This window comes from Melitaea cinxia, chromosome 24 (genome assembly GCF_905220565.1).
Source record: "Melitaea cinxia chromosome 24, ilMelCinx1.1, whole genome shotgun sequence".
Classification (NCBI taxonomy): domain Eukaryota; kingdom Metazoa; phylum Arthropoda; class Insecta; order Lepidoptera; family Nymphalidae; genus Melitaea; species Melitaea cinxia.
In genome coordinates this window covers 6970480-6989675 of record NC_059417.1, presented here as the reverse complement: position 1 = coordinate 6989675, position 19196 = coordinate 6970480, and the positions used below count along the sequence as shown (strand labels likewise).

The 19196-nt window shown below is 32.2% G+C and overlaps 2 protein-coding genes and 1 long non-coding RNA gene across 3 annotated transcripts in view; 1 reads left to right on the top strand and 2 right to left on the bottom strand.

The window, feature by feature from the left end:
* The window catches only part of LOC123665506 (calbindin-32), a 92950-nt gene that overhangs the window by 31366 nt on the left and 42388 nt on the right, over positions 1-19196 (bottom strand). The gene's annotated exons all lie outside the window — the stretch shown is intronic.
* Positions 8660-9213, bottom strand: LOC123665509. The gene is made up of 2 exons (XR_006745059.1): positions 8857-9213; positions 8660-8731 (listed from the first exon to the last, which is right to left on the bottom strand). It is a non-coding gene; the product is annotated as an uncharacterized LOC123665509 (long non-coding RNA).
* Positions 14465-17698, top strand: LOC123665507. Its single transcript, XM_045599801.1, has 3 exons — positions 14465-14548; positions 15967-16094; positions 17417-17698. The coding sequence occupies exons 2-3, from the start codon at positions 15967-15969 to the stop codon at positions 17646-17648; spliced, it is 360 nt and encodes a 119-aa protein (XP_045455757.1). The 5' UTR covers positions 14465-14548; the 3' UTR covers positions 17649-17698.

Genomic DNA, 19196 nt, shown 5'->3' with positions numbered 1-19196 from the left:
GAATTGGCTCTCAAATATCATATCATATATTATATTAATACACTTAGGTTAAGATGTTTGCCTTCCTATTTGAGAAAAATCTCACAATTACTCCACATAAAATGTATATCGCACTGTGAGGATTTATGGGTTAAACTTGAACTGCTAAATACCAATGGTCAAACTGATTAACTGTACATTTGCACCGTTTATATTCCCCCACCGGTACAGAAACATATCTTGGAACACTTCATTTTAAATACAAATCATATAATTGATAAACTTAACATAATCGTTCTTGGGGGTTTTAACTTGGATGGTCTGTGTTGGAAATAGACGACTGGCCCTGCACTGACTCCGATAACAACGAATAATTTGTTGAATAACATGATTACTGATTTAATGTCATTAAATGCTCTTAAACAGTATAATTGTTGTAAAAATAATAAAAATCGCGTTTTAGACCTAGTAATTAGCTCTCTGGTTATCTCCCAATTGAGCGAAAGCAAGGACCCTCTTTCCGGGATAGAATCATTACACCCTCCTACTGAGTTTTCCGTTAAAATTAACTTTCAGGAAAAGCTCGAATCTTGTATTGGCTTCCGCTTCTACAAAGCTGACTATGACAAAATTACAAGTGCCTTGAATAATATTCTTGGGAGAAGAAATTGTCGAGTTATGATTGCTGTTCTGAGAATTATCATTGCTAAACATGTGCCCAAATCCAAAACACGGTCTAGTAAATATCCGCTATGGTTTTCTGCAGCACTGATAAAAGTCATCAATGAAAAATTTAAATATCGTAAAAATGGCAACCCTCGTGATTTAAATACTTTTAAGTTGCTCAGGGAGCGTTGCGCGAAGCTTCATAATCTAAACTATAAATTGTATTTGAATAGCCTAGAAACAACTTTGTCTTCAAAGCCTAAACTTTTTTGGAGCTTTATCAAGCGCAAAAAGGGTAAGTCAATTTCCTATCCTGCCACGATGTCGTTAGATGGCGAAGTGGCTTCTTCCGGACCTGGACAGATATAATATCATAAATAACGGTTCGTTATTAAACAGGTTTGTTATTTTTGTTGGCGTCCTGTCGTGTTGGCGCATTGGCGCGTTGGCACGTTGGCGCATTGGCGCATTGGCGTATTGGCGTGTTGGCGTGTTGGCGTATTGGCGTGTTGGCATGTTGGCGTGTTGGACTGTTGGCGTGTTGGACTGTTGGCGTGTTGGCGTATTGGCACATTGGCGTGTTGGCGCATTGGCGTATTGGAGTGTTGACCTGTTGGCGTGTTGGCGCGTTGGAGTGTTGGCGTGTTGGCGTATTGGCGTGTTGGCGTATTGGCGTGTTGGCGTGTTGGCGTGTTGGCGTATTGGCACATTGGCGTGTTGGCGTGTTGGCGCATTAGCGTATTGACGTGTTGGCGTGTTGGCGTGTTGGCATGTTGGCGTGTTGGCGTGTTGGCGTGTTGGCGTGTTGGCGTGTTGGCGTGTTGGCGTTTTGGCGTGTTGGCGTGTTGGCGTATTGGCGTGTTGGCGTGTTGGCGTTTTGGCACATTGGCATGTTGGCATGTTGGCGCATTGGCGTATTGGCGTATTGGCGTGTTGGCATGTTGGACTGTTGGCGTGTTGGCGTGTTGTCGTATTAGCATATTTAAAGTTTATCTCGTGCTTATTGTTGAGGGAAAATTTTGTGAGGAAAAGGGGATGTGAATCCCAGTCCAGGGAAGAGACATTTGAAAACACAACATCTGATTGTTACAATAAATAAAAAATGTGTAACTTATATATTTTTTTCATTTAAACTACATATTTTGAAATATACTGCTTAAAGATTTGTTTTTTTTTAGCAAACTAATAAAAATAATATTTTTAATGAAATGTCATATTTTAATACATTGATTTTTAGTAAACAAATTTAAAAAAAAAATGTTTCATAAAAGTAGTCCAGATAAAGTGCGATCGCTTTGAATCAGGCATTCATAAAATTCAAATTTCAAAGTTTGTTTTCAAACTGTGATGACAACGGCGAAGTTTAAAATTGCGTTCCATTCAGCCGACAATCCGACGACAATGGTGGGTTCGCCCAGCACCCCACAGATAACATAGCTACTTCCGGTGAATATAGATTATAAATTGAACGCTGATTTTATTGGCTTCTATAAATGTATTAACTTTTTTTAAATGTAACCTTATGGTTTAATTATAATGCCGTATCGCAATATTCTTTGTTCTAACTTTATTTTAAAGTTTAATTTATATAGTTTAAATAGTTAAGTTTAATATTTAAGGACGATATGAGTTCTCAACATGTTTTCATTTTTTATAATGTACGTTTATAATTGTAAATGAGGCGAACCAATGCTATTTATTTAATGAAAATATCGTTGCAGTGCACTAGTGGTTGCACGTATTATTATTACAATGTACAGGACTTTTCCTTCTTTTTAAAATAAATATCAGATCAACAGTATCATCATCATATTCAGCGTCAGGTTTTCCCAGCATACATTTTTCAGCATACCTTCTAATAATTTTTCAACATTTTAAATTTTGCAGTCTTAATATTACAATAATTATGTATTTTATAATAGTAACAAAATTGCGCATTAGCCCTGAACTACAAACTGAACAAAAATAATATATTTATCATGTCTACTTTTAGAAGCTAACGTCTGAGTACGGTCGGCAAAAGATTTGGAGCACATATAAAAGTATTAAATTATTAATGATCTTAAAGTATACGCTGCAAGTTTTTATTTTTATTTTATCTGGAGCCTATACCTAGTTATTTATTTGTCAAATGTTTTGGGTTTCAGGGTGATTAGTACTAGCGAAAATATTGTGCAACGTTAACGTTTGCTGTCTTCACACGAGGCTGTGTTCAAATAACCTTATTTTAAACTGTTCGCTGTGATAACATGTTTTAAATTTATTTCATACGAATAATTATAGTATGTGAGGCAATTAAAGTAATATATGCAATAAGAACGTATTGCTACTGCCATAATCTTTTAAAAGTTAAATATCATTTGCCTTTAAGACATCTGCTCGTCATGAACTAAACGGTTAACTTAAAATAAAGACAAGCTAAGATGTAATTTTGAAACGTTTCTTTACCTGAAAGGTTTATATGTGCAATATTACCTGCTACTATATTCTCAAGCATTCATTTTTTGTAAAATTCTCACTCGTGGTAAGTGTACTTTTATTTTTAAATGTATTATTTGAAATTGGTTCACCAATATTAAGGGCTTTCAATGCTAATTTAATCCACGATATCGTAAAAATATTTAGGGAGCTAAAAAATAGTCGTTAAGTGCAGCGGCATTTCACCTAAAAAGTAGAAAGAATTCATAAGCAGAGCCCGAGAGAATGTTCTGGAATGAACAGTCGGTACTGATTCTTTTGTAAAATATATCTGTGGAATAAAAAATGTAGCTTTAAAGCAATTTACTGTTAATATTAGATAGCGTGTGTAAGAGATTTATCGATGGAAAGAATTTCAAGTGCATAATTTTATTAAAATTTATGTCTTAATTGGTAAAGGAGAAATAAGTGTGTAACATTTTGAGACATCTAATTAGGTGGCCATTTTTCAAGGCGTGAAATAACAGGAAATATTATACTAAAACACTGGAGCATTCCGATTTAGAAAGTAATTAAATAAGTTAAGAAAGTAACAAAATCTCACAGACACCAAATAATACAGACAGCCAAATAATACTGCTTTTAAGTAGTGTTTATGCGTGTGCATGTGGTGAGTAAGGTAAAGGTAACCAGAGCTCCTAGTAATGCACCATGTTTTTTTATATACAACTAGGACGGCAAATAGGCGTACTGCTCAGCTGATAGTAAGCCATTACCATAGCTTTTAGACGCTTGCAACACCAGAAGCATCACAAGCGCGTTGCCGATCCTACCCCTAATCCCCCCAGGAGCTTTGGTCACCTTACTCACCACAGGAATACAACACTGCATGAAAGCAGTACTATTTAGCTGCGATCTTCGGTAAGGTCTCGAGGTGCTTCCACAGTCATCGGGCTGCTCCAGATTTTAAGCAGGATATGCCTGCTGTGCAGAGAAGTTAACAGCGGATGTTCCGTACGCTTGTTTGCCACCTTAGTGAGTTACAAAAAAAAATCTGCTAATATAAAGCAGTGTAGTATTACGTTCCAAGTAACTTTTTTATTGGGAGAAGAGGTTTACAAGCTGTTACACTAAAGTCACAAGGTCGATGTTACGTAATATTTAAATCTAAAATGCAAATGTTGATCGTTGGCATTGTGCCACAATGGTTGGTCATATGTTGACAAAAACGATTCTGTAGCACCGTATGCAATGTGGTTTAACTTGACGTGAATTATTATCTGCTACATTTGCAATTCCTCTTTATTTTTATTTTAAATTCAAATTTGGCTTCCATTTAAGCCGTACAAATGCTTATATTTAAAACTGAAGTAAGTTGAATAGAATTAGAATCCTTGGCTTATATTGTAATTTTAAAATCTTGTTTACTATGTAGCAAAAGTTTTTATAAATACTTTCCAAGACATTAATTTTATTCGTATTCTAAATATTTTTTATTTATAGACATAGTCAGTAAACAATCAGACGGGTCATTTGATTATCATTACTGATAGCGTTTTTCCATAAACACATTCAACACCAGCTATAAAAGAGTTACAGACTGAAGGGGTAAAGGGCCGTAAAATAAAAAACAAAAGGGCGTAAGTAGGGACCCCATTTGAACCAGATTAAATCCTAGTAGATAGAAGAGACTGAAAAGAAATTTTGATTCCTGTAGGAACATCTACATTCCTTTATAGTGTAGGGGATATTTGAGTTAAATAATAGTTCCAAATAAATATGCCTGGTACACATAAGACAGCTAAGTAAAGATAAAAAATGCCATTTTCGTAAATGTATTCCAAATTCGTAAATATGCCAAAATAATAACTTTTTGTTTGTAAGCGTAAAAGTCAAGGTAAAAATTATTAAGCATTGTTTAATACAATATATTGAAATTATTAATGATAGTAAAAGTATAATCCAGTGAACTCGATAATCAAGTAATATTCTACCAAATACGTTGTTTCAAAATCTATCGAACTGGCTAGCGGCCAACCAGGGTTACGTTAGATTTACATTTTAGGAAATATATGTCTTTATTGTTGCGGGAAATTGCTTGGAATGTACTTTTTCATACATAATAACAAGGTTAAAGAAATTTACATTTCTACAACCAGGATTTTATTTTTGGAGACCAAAAAGGGTTTAATAGTAAAATTTGTAAGCAGCAAAAAGTTTGTAAGATGTTAGAGCTAGAACTCATACACATTCCTTAAGTACCTATTACATATTATAGAATGATAAATGCATATTTTTTTCATGTTAGCTTCGTATTCCCTATTTTGCCAGCAGTATCATTATTATTATTTTTGTATGATGATTATGACCACAAGTTTGTTTTTGTGTTAAAGTCGTTTTGTGTTACATGATTAATAACGTCATTGATATATTGAGCGACTTTGACCTGTTTATGATTATCTATATATTAATACGTAAAGCAAAAACTTTGTACTCCTTTTTACAAAAATTGCGCTGACAGAGGAGTATGAAATTTTGCACACTTAATAGGTTATATAGAGACTACCAGATATACTACCATGTATTTGACACATACACACACACACACACCTATGCTCTTTTGGTTATAATTATAGAAGTTATATATAGTCTTTGACAACAGAACCTTAATAATATTCAAATTTATAATTTAAATTAATTATGGTCGAATGTTGACCACTGGGCGACCACTAGTCTACTTAAATAAGAATGAAAACCTAAACGCCAAAACGTATGTACGCGCATAGCTTCCGAACGTCTCCAACACATTGAGTAATCCTTTTTTTTGTTTATTAATGTTACAACATTTGTATATTAAAAAAAATCGACAAAAAAATACAGCAAGACGAATTTTGCCGGGTCAGATAGTTTTATATAATTTTACAAACTGTACATACCGCCACTACCTTCGCATTTACCCGTTTTAACTTTCATTAGCTCTACTAAGGGAATCTTAATAAAATTAACTACATAGTAAACATTCTGCTGGGATATATTACAGGCTAAGGCGTAAACATTCTGCACTTAATCTTCCTAAAGTACCTTTAAAACTTGTAATGTTTCAAACATTAGATTACATTTTTTTTACATTCACACATGGTCCTTTGTTCCTACGGTAAATAATTTAATGCCTGTGTTATAGGTAACTGACGACTGATACAGGTAGTTTATTATTTATTTATAAATAATAAACTAGAAATAATACATATATATTAAAACCTCAACCCCCGGAGCAGAAAATAAGGCCTATACAAGCTGCGCCAACGGGCTAGTCAACATTTAAGCGAAATAAATGTTTTTGATTAATCGAGGGCAAACATAGCAAAGTACTCAGAAGCTAATTAAGAAAATTAATTAAAAGTTACAATACCTTCTAAATACAGTGTCTGTGTAATTTTAACTCTGTTAGCTTAAAAGATCGAGTCGCGTATCACGAAGATATCTTTGTTACCAAATCCACAAAACTCGATAAAAATAATGAAATACCAAAAATTGTTATAGCTAAAGTTAAGTCACTACGTCTATATAGGTGTAATGCACTTCTTGATACATTTTCCAAGTTCAACAAAACAGGATCAGCGGTTTTTAATTTTATCAGAACTTTTAATTTTATGCAAGCTCTCATGCTGCTCAATGAACTTTGAAACGTACATACGGTTGATACGGGTTGAAAACAAGTGTACTCCTACCTGATGGTAAAGCGTTATCATAACCTATGGACGCCTGCAACACCAGAAACGTGACAAGCACGTTGTCAACCCTAGAACCGGACCGGAACCAGAACACTATGTGAACCGGAACACTGTGTGCGATTAGTATTATTTGGAGTGAACTTCGGTCAGATTAAGACAACTTATCCAGTAATTTATAATAAAGACAATTTTATAAAAGAGTAACTTGCTGATTCTTCTCTGCAGAATCTATATTCCGAATCGGCGGTAGCTTCACTTTAGCTATAGTTAATTCTGTGAAAAACAAATTTAATTTTAATTTATAAAATGACGATTCATTTGATTTTGAGTCGGGCTACTCTACATTTTAAGTAGGAAATTTCCTGCTGTTTCCTATTTCAAAAAATGTAAATATATCTTATAAAACAACAATGTAATAAATCATTGCATGCAGCGACCCGTAAAGCATAAACCTTATTAGCGGACGTATTCTTAATCCACGGCCAGGCTGTCAGCCGCATCTGTTATCCATTAATCGTTTCCGGTTTGATAAATGTAATGCATTTTCAGATACAAATTTTATGTATGTTCTTAAGTTAATAGAACAAAAATTTTAGTCATATTTGAGTTATTTAATGAAGATTATTAAGTGTGGTCGACCGTTCCGGTGTAGTAGTGACGAGAGTTCTACCAATGCTGATTGTAACTAGTTCGGTTTTTACTTGGAGAGAATAATTTTATTGTATTTGTATAGATATTCTTTTCTTGTCTAAGTGTTAGTTCTTTTAGGTTAATTTTTCATACTTCAGTAAGTAAATAAAGCCATCTTTGACGGTGTTTATATTAATTACATGATAACGACTGTAATTGAAGTGAAACATCTTTAGGCGATGGCGCTGGAACGGAAATCTAAAGCTTTAGATTTGTATAATTATAAACTAAACCTAAAAATTAGTTAACTAAAGAAGTTTCACCTCTGACATATGTACTTTGTTCGTACATACTTTTATCTGCTAAACAATGTGACTCAAACTCTTCATCTAAATAGGGATATACCTTTGCAAATCAGTAAGATCTTAAGGACCTTTTGTGTCAATTCAGAATTATAAGCATATTTTTATTGTAAAAATTATGCCGTAAATATTCCGACATATTTAGGTCCTTTTTGTGCTGTGTGGCTACGGCACAAAAGAATTTAGCCACCCCCTCTCTTCCCGTGGGTGTCGTAAGAGGCGACTAAGGTATAACAAGATTCCACAACCACCTCGGAACTTAAGAAGCCGACCGATGGCGGGATAACCATCAAACTACTGGCTTTGAAATACACAGGCCGAAGACGGGCAGCAGCGTCTTCGGTGCGACAAAGCCAGTACTGCGGTCACCAACCCGCCTGCCCAGCGTGGTGACTATGGGCAAAACACATGAGTTCACGTTATTTTTGGCGTAAACTTGTGGAGGCCTATGTCCAGCAGTGGACTATATAGGCTGTAATGATTGATTTAGGTCCTTTTGTTAATTCATAAATCATATATATATAACAATTCTTTGTAATGATTTAAAAATAACTCGAAATCTAAAATGCACTAGAAACCGTTGAAAGAATAGATAATTGTAACATTATTTTTACAATGACATGTCTCAGCTACGGCTATTTACTCGTTAAATTAATAATTGTATGTTTCATTGTACGTAATTGAATGAAAATAATAATAAAAACGTAATTGAAAGACTGGCGATAATAAAATATTAACTTTTAATTATATTATATACCACACAGATTGTGTTTGCCGAGTGATTTCTAAGCACGAGTCGTATCAAATGAAATAGCTTTTTTCCAACAAAATTGGTAGTCTGATCTTATCATATATTTATTTAGTAACATTAATATAATAAAAATATTAATACTGTAGTCAAAAAGATTTATACAGTGTTCTGATCCTCGCTGAAAAATATTAAACCTGAAACCAATTGTTTCGTTATAATGGGAAAAACTTATAGAGGTGACGTAACAATTATGTTTTTAAAACAATATTGAAGAAATTAAATGAAAACATATACTAAGTCATAAGGTGAATATACCTACATTCTGAATGAACGTTAAAAATATACACCCCAAAAAGCTTCACAACAAATTATGAGAGCAAAGCCAACTAATAATCAGTCTATAAGGGTACAAAACGTGATCCATCCATCCATCCAAAGGGAATATATTTCGTTCTGGCTAGGAGACTACAATATTCTTTACATAATGTCATTCATAGAGCCTTTACAATCGAGCTTTAAGATCTTGACTAGTGATGGAAAAAAATATTGTATTTCCGATGGAAATAATCCGTTACAGGAAATGAAGAACGTACCATTCTCTAAGACTGCCATTGTGATTGTACGAGGCTAACATAGTAATCCATTTATATAACAGTAAAGAATACCATAGCCATGTTAATAATATTATGTGAATTACGAGGAAATTATCTTTTTCAATATTATCTAATATATAAAATTCTCGTGTCGCGGTGTTTGTAGTTAAACTCCTCCGAAACGGCTTGACCGATTCTCATGAAATTTTGTGTGCATATTGGGTAGGTCTAAGAATCGAACAACATCTATTTTTCATCTCCATAAATGTTAAGGGTAGTCCACCCCTAATATTTTTTACTTTTTAGATAAATTAGTTATTTCTTATTTTATTTTGATTTGGCGTTGAAAAATACATACAACCCTAAATTTACACCCTTTTACCACCACCCCCTATTTTTAAATAGCGTTAAGCGGTAAGACAACGTCTGCCGAGTCAGCTAGTTTTTTTTTTTTTTTATATAAATTTCTTTTGTTAAGTTTTGAAACTTTAACCAGATTTCGCTTACTTGTTTCTCAAACCTTTCAAAGACTTTATATTATTTGTTAATGAGTAAACTCCAAAAATAAGTCACAATTAAGTGAGAAATATGTAAAAAATAGCTAAAATACAAAATATATAGATATACATTTGAATTCAAAATATTTTCTTTTTTTTTTTAAATATAAATGAAGTCACAATAGTTGTGGGTGGTTTTCTTATTATGATTTAAAACACGCGCAACGCCGTCGCATGTAGCTTGTTTGTATGAATAACATCCAAAACAAAGACATATTTACATTTCGTGACGAACGTTGATTTAGAATGCAAATTGTTATTATTCCTTTTCGTTATATTCTCAGTTGACGTGCAGAGTCGTTTAGGGCTTGCACCTTACTTGGCTTATTTATTTGTAACTAATTTAAAAAGGGAGGAGGTTATATTTCGATTTATTTATTTGCTGCTTTTTTGTATACAAAGGTCTATACATTTGTACAATGTTAAAGATCAAAAAGAAACAATCATCAACAAGAAACAATATCAATGACACTGCAAATTTTATCTTTATAAATAAATAAAATTGGAGTGTCTGTTTGTAATATTAAAATTACCTCTACTAAATCCATATGGATGTATACACGACACATATACAAAAACAACATTTTTTACAATTTTTGTCTGTCTGTCTGTTTGTTCCGATCTCTGAAACTTTCTAATCTCTAAAACGGCTGGACCTATCTTGACGGGACTTTCATCGGCAGATAGCTGATGTAGTAAGGGATAACTTAGTCTGCTTTCATTGTAGAAATTTATATATGTTGTAATTTTGCGAACTGAACAATGTTATTTTTTAAATTCCACTCGGACAAAGTCGTGAGCACAGCTTGTTTGATTATAACCTTTCATTCAATTCAAAGCTACAAATCTAAATATAGTTTATTTTAGTTTATAAATAAATAGCATTCTTTAAACATTATATGATTTGCAACCTAACTAGGCCTTATCAAACACACATAAAATAATCTATATCTATACATTTATATACTATATACTTATATTGATAAGAAATATCAATCGTTTTATATTAAATACGACAGTTTATGCAAGCAAATCTATACATCTACACTCATATTATAAAGCTGAAAAGTTTGTTCGTTTGTTTAAGACACTGTAATCTCAGGAAGTCCTGGTCCGAATTGAATAATTCTTTGCGTGTTGGATAAGCCATTTACCAAGGAAGGCTATAGCCTATATTATATAGCCCATATATATAGCCTATTTTTTAATTTAAATTGACGAGAGTGAAACTGCGAAGTATACAAATATATGTATGAGTCTCGTAAATAAAATAAAATTTGTACAATTCAGCAATTGAATTGATCTTAAGATTTTGTTAAATAAATTATACTGTTAAAAAGTAACAAATTATCCCACAAAAAAAGAACACGCAAAATGCTTTCGATTCTTTTGTATTTTTATTTTTTATCCCTTACCTTTTATCGAAGGTAACGTTTAACTGAGGTAGGACACAGCAATTTCCTGCTCAAAATCTGGAGCAGCCCGACGGGGGTAGTAAGTATCTCGACCTTACAAAAGATCACAGATAAATAATACTGCTTTCAAGCAATGTTGTGTTCCTTTGGTGAATAAGGTGACATGAACTTCGGGAGGGGGGGGGGGGTTGAGGATACGTTTGGCAATGTAAAAATCTATAAGCTACGGTAATCGCTGACCACCAGGTGAGCCGACCTAGTTGTATAAATAAATAACTATTCTCAGAGTGTACCGATTTGTGTGTGTAATACTTTTCGATGTAATTAAAGTCTTCGAGCACAGAGTACTTTAATACCAAAATGTAAAGTAAAAATAAAAATTTACAATGAGGCGGTCACATCGCTCAATAGCGATTTATTTTGGCTTTTAGTTAAACTATTAGACTACCTATCTCCTTTGGCTTCAAAGAATCGAAATCAAAAAATCTTTATTCAAATAGGGTCCAAAAGCATTTATAACGCTATTTAAAAAAAATTAAAATTACATTACTTTTTAATAAATTAATCAAAATATGTTAAATGTAAAGCTACCATCGTTTTGGAAGGTAGATTATGGAGAGAAGAATCGCTAAGAAACTCCGTTACACTCACTACTCAGATACACATTAAAAAAAAAACTGTCAATAATTATAGTAACTTGTATTACTGAATTTTATAAAATATTTTATCAGTAAAAATCTACATAATACCTACACGTCAGTGTGATTCATGAGGTTTTCTGAATAAGAAGTTCTAAACCAGAAAAATTCATCTCAGAAAAAAAAGCATTATACATAGTATTGTGTAGAGTGAATAATATATAAAATAATATAATAAATACACTGAATGCATTCTTCTTTCCTTACATTAATTTGTAAATTTTTCATCATCTATTTGTCAAAAATATTGTAATAAGCACCTACAAGTTTGTATAATCTAGCCACAAGTAGAACAAAGAATGACGATACTCACTCACTTCAATAACTTTACCCTCCTTCTGATGTAATCGGATAAGATACGGATTGAGTATTAATAGAAATGCTATCATGCTTATGACTTCAGATGCGATGACACTCGCTTTTCGATTTTCGTACGTTTGACAATTTTGATAATTTTTCTGATATTTTTTTACGTTTTAGAGCTAGTTGTGTTTATTTATTACTTATATATTTACATGTTTTTGATATAAATCTATACAAATAAATAAAATTGGAATGTCTGTTTGTAATATTAAAGTAACCGCTTTTTACTAAATGCATATTAATGTATACAAGGTACCAAATGACAATACCAAAATGACATTTTTTTAAAATTTTGTCTGTCTGTCTGTCTGTTTGTTTCGGCTAATCTATGAAACGGCTGGACCGATTTTGACCGGACTTTTTTTGGCAGATAGCTTATGTAATAAAGAGTAACTTAGGCTACTTTTATTTTAGAAATATTTTTATTTTGTAACTGTGCGAGCTGAACAAGATTTTTTTTAATACCACAGTCGCGGGCACAGCTAGTACAAAATAATTAAATACTCTTTATAATAATATATTTACTAAGTGGCATCAGTTGCAATCAGGTAGCCCTATCGCTAATGCAGCGATTTATTTCTGACAACCTTTTAACATGGAAATGCTTAGAAGTGCTTTTTAACCGACTTCCTAAAAGGTGGTGGTTCTCAATACAATTTTATTTTTTTAATGTATGGTTACCTCAGAACTTTTGACTGGGTAGACCAACTTTGACAATTTTTGTCTTATTCGAAAGCTAGTGCGTGTCATGTGGTCCCATTTAAATTTATTTGATATCTAACAAGTCATTTTCGAGTTATATCTAATGATGCATATTTACTTCACTATTTTATCATCTACTTACATTGTATTACTTGTCAATTATTACCTACACATTCTACAAGGGATAAAAAAATAATTATTAGCAAAATTTAAATGTTTAAATTTATGAACAGACTTTATAATCAAATATTTAAAATATTATACATATTTACAATTCATAATTTAAGAAATAAATATTTACAGATAGTTATGGTACATACAAATCATGTCCGCATGGAATGGTGCCAAGAATGTAGGCAGCATTTCCCCGTTGAATCGCTATGCCGATTCTCTGGGCAAAAGATGCACCAGCCCTCTTGTCACCAGTGGAGGCAATAAGGCGAGGAGTTATCTCATTTAGAAGGTTTTTAGCACTGCTACTCCAAGGTCCAAGTGTTTCGACTGCAAACGGCACAACGATGTAATTTGGAATTAGTGAGGAATATTTGTGCCGTTTAGAAAATATCAATATTAAGAGACAAAGAAACTTTTTATATTATAAAAAGTATATATTAGCATCATCGTCATCGACAACTCATATATGTAGATATGATTAATAACATTAGTAACATACTACAAACAATTGACTATATATAAATTGATTTTATCAATTAAGAAATGATATTATTTCACAATTTTAATGAAAACCAGCTCGTTATAATCATCATTGTGATAACTTGATTTCATTATTGATGTATTAAAACAGATTAAAAGAAAGGGTTTCTTATCATTTTATAATTAGAACACTTTGTTAGGAAACCCTAGGACGGCCCTAGAGGTGTAACCACATGGTTACACCAAAATTTCTGATTTCACACTTGTAGCTCTAATTTGTGACGTGATGTAAGTTTGTTTGAATCTTTCTCAATATAAATATTATTTTTTTTTTGGTCTCAGTAACTTTTTAAGTTGCTAATATTAAAAAAGGATTAGGAAGTCTGAGATATTATTACACTTAGATATCCGTTGTTTAAGAATACCATACAACTAAAGGAACACCACTTGGATAGGGTGAAGAGTTTATATCAGGGCATAGGCCTCCTTCTCCTACATGAGGAAATAGGCCTATGCCCAGTAGTAGGATATTACAGGCTGAAGCGAAGAGTTTGTGAAGTAAAGGCTTGTAAAGTCAGAACTTGGCTCTACGTGAGATCTGATAACTTTTAGACAGAGCAAGGCATGTGGTCTCCTCAACATATTGAATTATCTTTTGATGGGATTGTATGTCAGACATTTAAACTATATTGTCCAAAGTTTGATTACTTTTTTTTAAATAACTTTTGTTTTATTTTATTTTGAAAAATATTTTTTTAACCATTGAAAATATCTACGTCTTGAAATATTAGAATTATATTCATATAATGAATGAGAGAAATAAATGATTTATTTATTTATTAACAAAATTTTAAGAAAAATAGCCGACTTTTAAAAGAGAGTTAGCTGTGTAGTCTGATTTCTGATCGTGATTCACTTTGTCTTGAGAGATATGCGTTATCATGAGATATTTATACTGAGAGTAGTGTTTACCGCATCCCATCTTTATCAGTGTGAAATAGATTACTGAAGTGTATATACGTAGACGAGGTGAGTACAATTGAGTCTTTCTAGAACTTAAGAATTTGTTATATATTTTAAATACACAATGTTGCTCATAATATTAATGAGCAAAACGTATTATCTAGACTAATGTTATAAAACTGAATAGTTTGTTTGTTTGAATGCGCTTATCTCGGGAATTTCTGTTTCGTATTGAAAAATTATTTTTATATTGGATAGTCTATTTACTGAGCAAGGGTATATAATATATATTTTAGTGCATTTTTTGTTTCAAATTAATGTGGATGAAATATAATTAATTATGATTTTAATTTGTAAAATGACAATTCTAAGGTGCTTTCGAAGCCTATTTAAATAAAGCTATTTTTAATTTTGATTTTCCTTACACAACATATCAGACATTATCGTTATTAAATATTTTTTTCATTATTTCTAACAAAAATATATATTATAACAAAGTATTTAAAACATACATTGTTATTATACATTTCATATCTGTTTTATTATAGTGAATATTATGGTTAATAAAAATTTTATATACCTATCTATAATCATTAAACTTTCAATCATTCATTTTTCATTATCAATTCATTATATAAGAAAAAAAGTATATTTACAATTTACAACTTAAGAAATAAATATTTACAGATAGTTATGGTATAACTTATGTCCGCGTGGTATGGTGCCGAGAATGCTGGCAGCATTTCCCCGTTGAATCGCTATGCCGATTCTCTGGGAAAAAATGCACCAGCCCTCTTGTCACCAGTGGAGGAATTCATTATTAATAATTTTTAAATTTACTGACTCACGTGCTCTATCCAATATCTAAAATACTTATATGTTTAACTTATTTTACGATAAAGTAATCGTGCGATAAAACAACGTAACTTGTAGTAAGTAATTTTTAATACCTTTGACAATACATACTTGGATTATTTTTTGATGAATGTTTCGAGTTAAATTTTCATCTTCAATACATCTTAAGATTAGATTGAGCTCATATTGTATGATTTATACGCAAAACCGGAAAATTAAAATGGCATGTCTACTGTTGGACATTTTGAGTTCCCGATATTTCAGCACTATTGCAAGCGCCATGGTAATGGAAAGAAAAGAAAAGAAAGAAAGAAGATGAAGTAATGGGTGCACTGAATGCACTAAGGTGACTTTTTTATAAGTTAATAATTGAAATAAAAAAATATGAGCTGTCACATGACGGCTGGCAGACGTAAAAAATTTAATAAAGATTTATTTTCTTTATATACAAAATTTTTTTATTCAAAAATTTCTTTATAATTACGACAACTCATTATATAGTATAGTACACATATTCCATCATATAGCGTGGCGATACGTCGCCACGGTTTGTAACGTCACGCCAACAAGCAGGTTTACCCTCGCCTATAGATGTTTCACACTAATAAAATGTGGTCTTTGTTTTTCAGATGAAGCTCTTACTCCCAGTTCTGTTGATGACACTGGCTGTTGTATGTAACAGTGCAGTTTTGCCGAATGTCAGCAGGTATAATTTGAGCGTTGGCTATGTTCAACAAGGTGACAGATTGTTGCAAAGGTATGGTATTTCGCTTTATAATAGAACCCATCTAGGCTGTATTTTATAAAACCTTTGCTTATATAAAATTAAAAATAAAATATTGTAGTGCATTTAATGTATTGTTATAATGAATTTTGTTTCTAAATACAGATTAAAAAAGCCTGACAAATTTCTAATATAAAAACTAAATGAATACTGCTGAGTTACAGACCTACTAGTATATCTAATTACACTATTACTATTTGTTCGTTTGTTTTACTACTATCTAATAAGTATTAACTGTGATCATATATAATTTATTTTCATTCTTTTTCTTTTCAACCAAACTAGAAATTCCTGAGATTAATGCGATAATACTTACAAAGAAAAACTTAAAAAAAAAAACTATTATACCTATTAGGTACTATCTGTGCGCGCCGAGACATGTTATCGATTCTTTTGATTTGACATGTTCTCCTAAAATATGCGCCTAAATTAAATGGTATAAAAGAAAGTTTATCTTCATAAAATTGCCTTGTTGATGAAGTATTTTTCATTTGTAAGGATTATCATATGCTTGGCAAATAATAATACAATAAAATTACCTTTTCGTTTTTTGTGATCGTCGATTTTTTTGTGACGAATTAATTTTAAAACTCCGATTTTTTATAAGATATTCATTGAAGTCTAATAATATCGAGGACAGTTTTGTTGAAAAATAAATACTGTTTATGAATATAACGTGTTCATGTCAATAATGATTTATATAATGTCTTTAAAACCACTTCCACATATAGTGCATTATTTTAGAACAAACTTGATTAAAAAATGTTATAGAAATAGACATATGCAGCCGCGGACTTTTTTAGAACTTTTAATGGCGATCAAATTCATCATAATTACATAGGTCTTGGGTAAATCTCAAAACGAATATTTTTTCCGTCTTCGTAACATTTCTTCTAATGCTCAGCTCCTGTTGGTCGTAGCGTTATGTTATATGGCCTATAGCCTTCCTCCGTAAATTGACTATGCAACATAAAAATAATTTTGCAGTTCGAACTCGCAGTTCCTGAGATTAGTACGTTTAAACAAACAAACAAAAACCCTTCAGCTTTATAATATTAGTAGAGATTATTATTATTAAGTTATTTTCAGCGAAAGTAAACATACTCTTGTATATAAACTATATATACTAATAAATGGAGACCGGTTTTATTGTTCGGTTATACTGCGAGACCATAAGATGCGTGTTTCGGAAAAGGTTTTAAGGATTACTTATCGCCTCAAAAATATGGACGGACAAATGTCGCTAGTGTATTATAATAGGCAAGAAATAATTATGAAATTTCTAATGTTTTCAGATCATCTTTATACCAGCCAGCTCGACCAAACGCAATCCAGTACCAAGATTACATCTACCGCGGTAACTATACTACCCGTATAACAGCTGTCGTAGCTACCGAGGTGGGATACACGCAGTACGCGTCCGCTTGGATCATGAGCGGCGGGATAGGATACAACAGTGTGACCATAAGGGTACAATCCGCATGGGGATACGGTTTTAACTATGTAATTGATATCTGGGGACGATAAATGATTTACAATTTATTTATTTAACAATAACCAACAGAATTACATATTTATAATACATACAATTCCATTTAAAGACAGTTACATTTACAATATAACTATAATTTAACTTATAAACCTTCATCCTCATCATCATCATCATTTAAGCCTATTGCAGTCCACTGCTGGACATGGAACTCCACAAGTTCGCGCCATTTTTGTTTTGTGTGTGACCAAAGTCACCACGCCGGGCAGGTGGGTTGGTGACCGCAGGCTGGCTTTGTCGCTCCTAAGACGCTGCTGTCCGTCTTTGGCCTGTGTATTTCAAAGCCAGCAGTTGGATGGTTATCCCGTCATCAGTCGGCTTTTTAAGTTCCATGGTGGTAGAGGAACTGTATTATCCCTTAGTCACCTGTTACGATACCCATGGGAAGAAAGGGGGTGGCTATATTCTTTAATGCGGTAGCCAAACTTGTAAACCTTACAAAGAAAGAAAAAAAAGACAAAAATATGTTAGAATAAAAATTTTAAAGTCATGTATAATTATAATATTTTGTGAATTATAATAAAAAAGTAAATATTAAATGTTGAGTGTGTATTATTTAAATATAAACGTGTCCCAAAATATGATATGCCACACTACGAACAAAAGTCAAGCGATAGTCAATTCGATTGTATTGACGCAATTGCTGTCGCTACACTTAAATTTATGAGTGAAATGAACACTATGTAATGGGTAATAAAAACTGGAATATAAGTACAAATAATTGCGATTATTAACAATGTACCAACAATTGTTACACTAAACTATTATTATAGATGATATTTGAGAAATTCATTGCACAATTACTACGCGTTAATCGCGAATTACTGGATATTAATAATAATCGATCCCACCCCATAAATCTAGTTTAAAAAGTTAATTTCACGTTGAATTGTCATGTATTGATTATAGCACTGACATATGATTTTTAATTTTTATAAATATTAGTGATTCATTCCTCAATTTGAGCTGGTCTGTTGGGTTTCCCAAACATTTTTTGTTTGGATATAGTAAGACTTTTCATTTGTTAGTTACTCCTCCCCTGATGACCTCCTACTAAAATGAGTCTCAGTTTTCTTATAGTCTAGGATCTAAGTAAGTTATTAGTAATATAAATTCGTAGAAACAATTCTAAGTTCTTTGAGTTGAGTTGAGCCGTTGAGTGTAAAGTGTTAAAACAATGGGCCCATGTGTATCCCCAGAAGTACGCATACTACAGTTTAGGAAACACTCAGTCAGATTATTGGTTTCCAAAAGTGCTAGAATAGCACGGTTGGTTTCGCTAAGGTCAGATAGAACTTGCTAATGTCACGTAGAATGGAGAAGACATGAAGGAGATAGATCGATAACAGCAAATATAATGTATTTTAAATTAATGTCAAGATCATTACAATTGACATTAACATTAAAACTATGTAAACAAAGTCACTGTTAACAAGGACCATAAATCTTATACAATAATAAAATTAATAACCGAAATGTATGTAGGTATCATAACTTCGAGTAAATTTATCTAGATAACGTTTATT

Bases quoted from the DNA above. Each gene is read 5' to 3' on its own strand.
- LOC123665507 (XM_045599801.1), top strand. From the start codon at position 15,967: ATGAAGCTCTTACTCCCAGTTCTGTTGATGACACTGGCTGTTGTATGT. The intron at 16,095-17,416 runs GTATGGTATTTC...TAATGTTTTCAG, and splicing joins GGTGACAGATTGTTGCAAAG to ATCATCTTTATACCAGCCAG.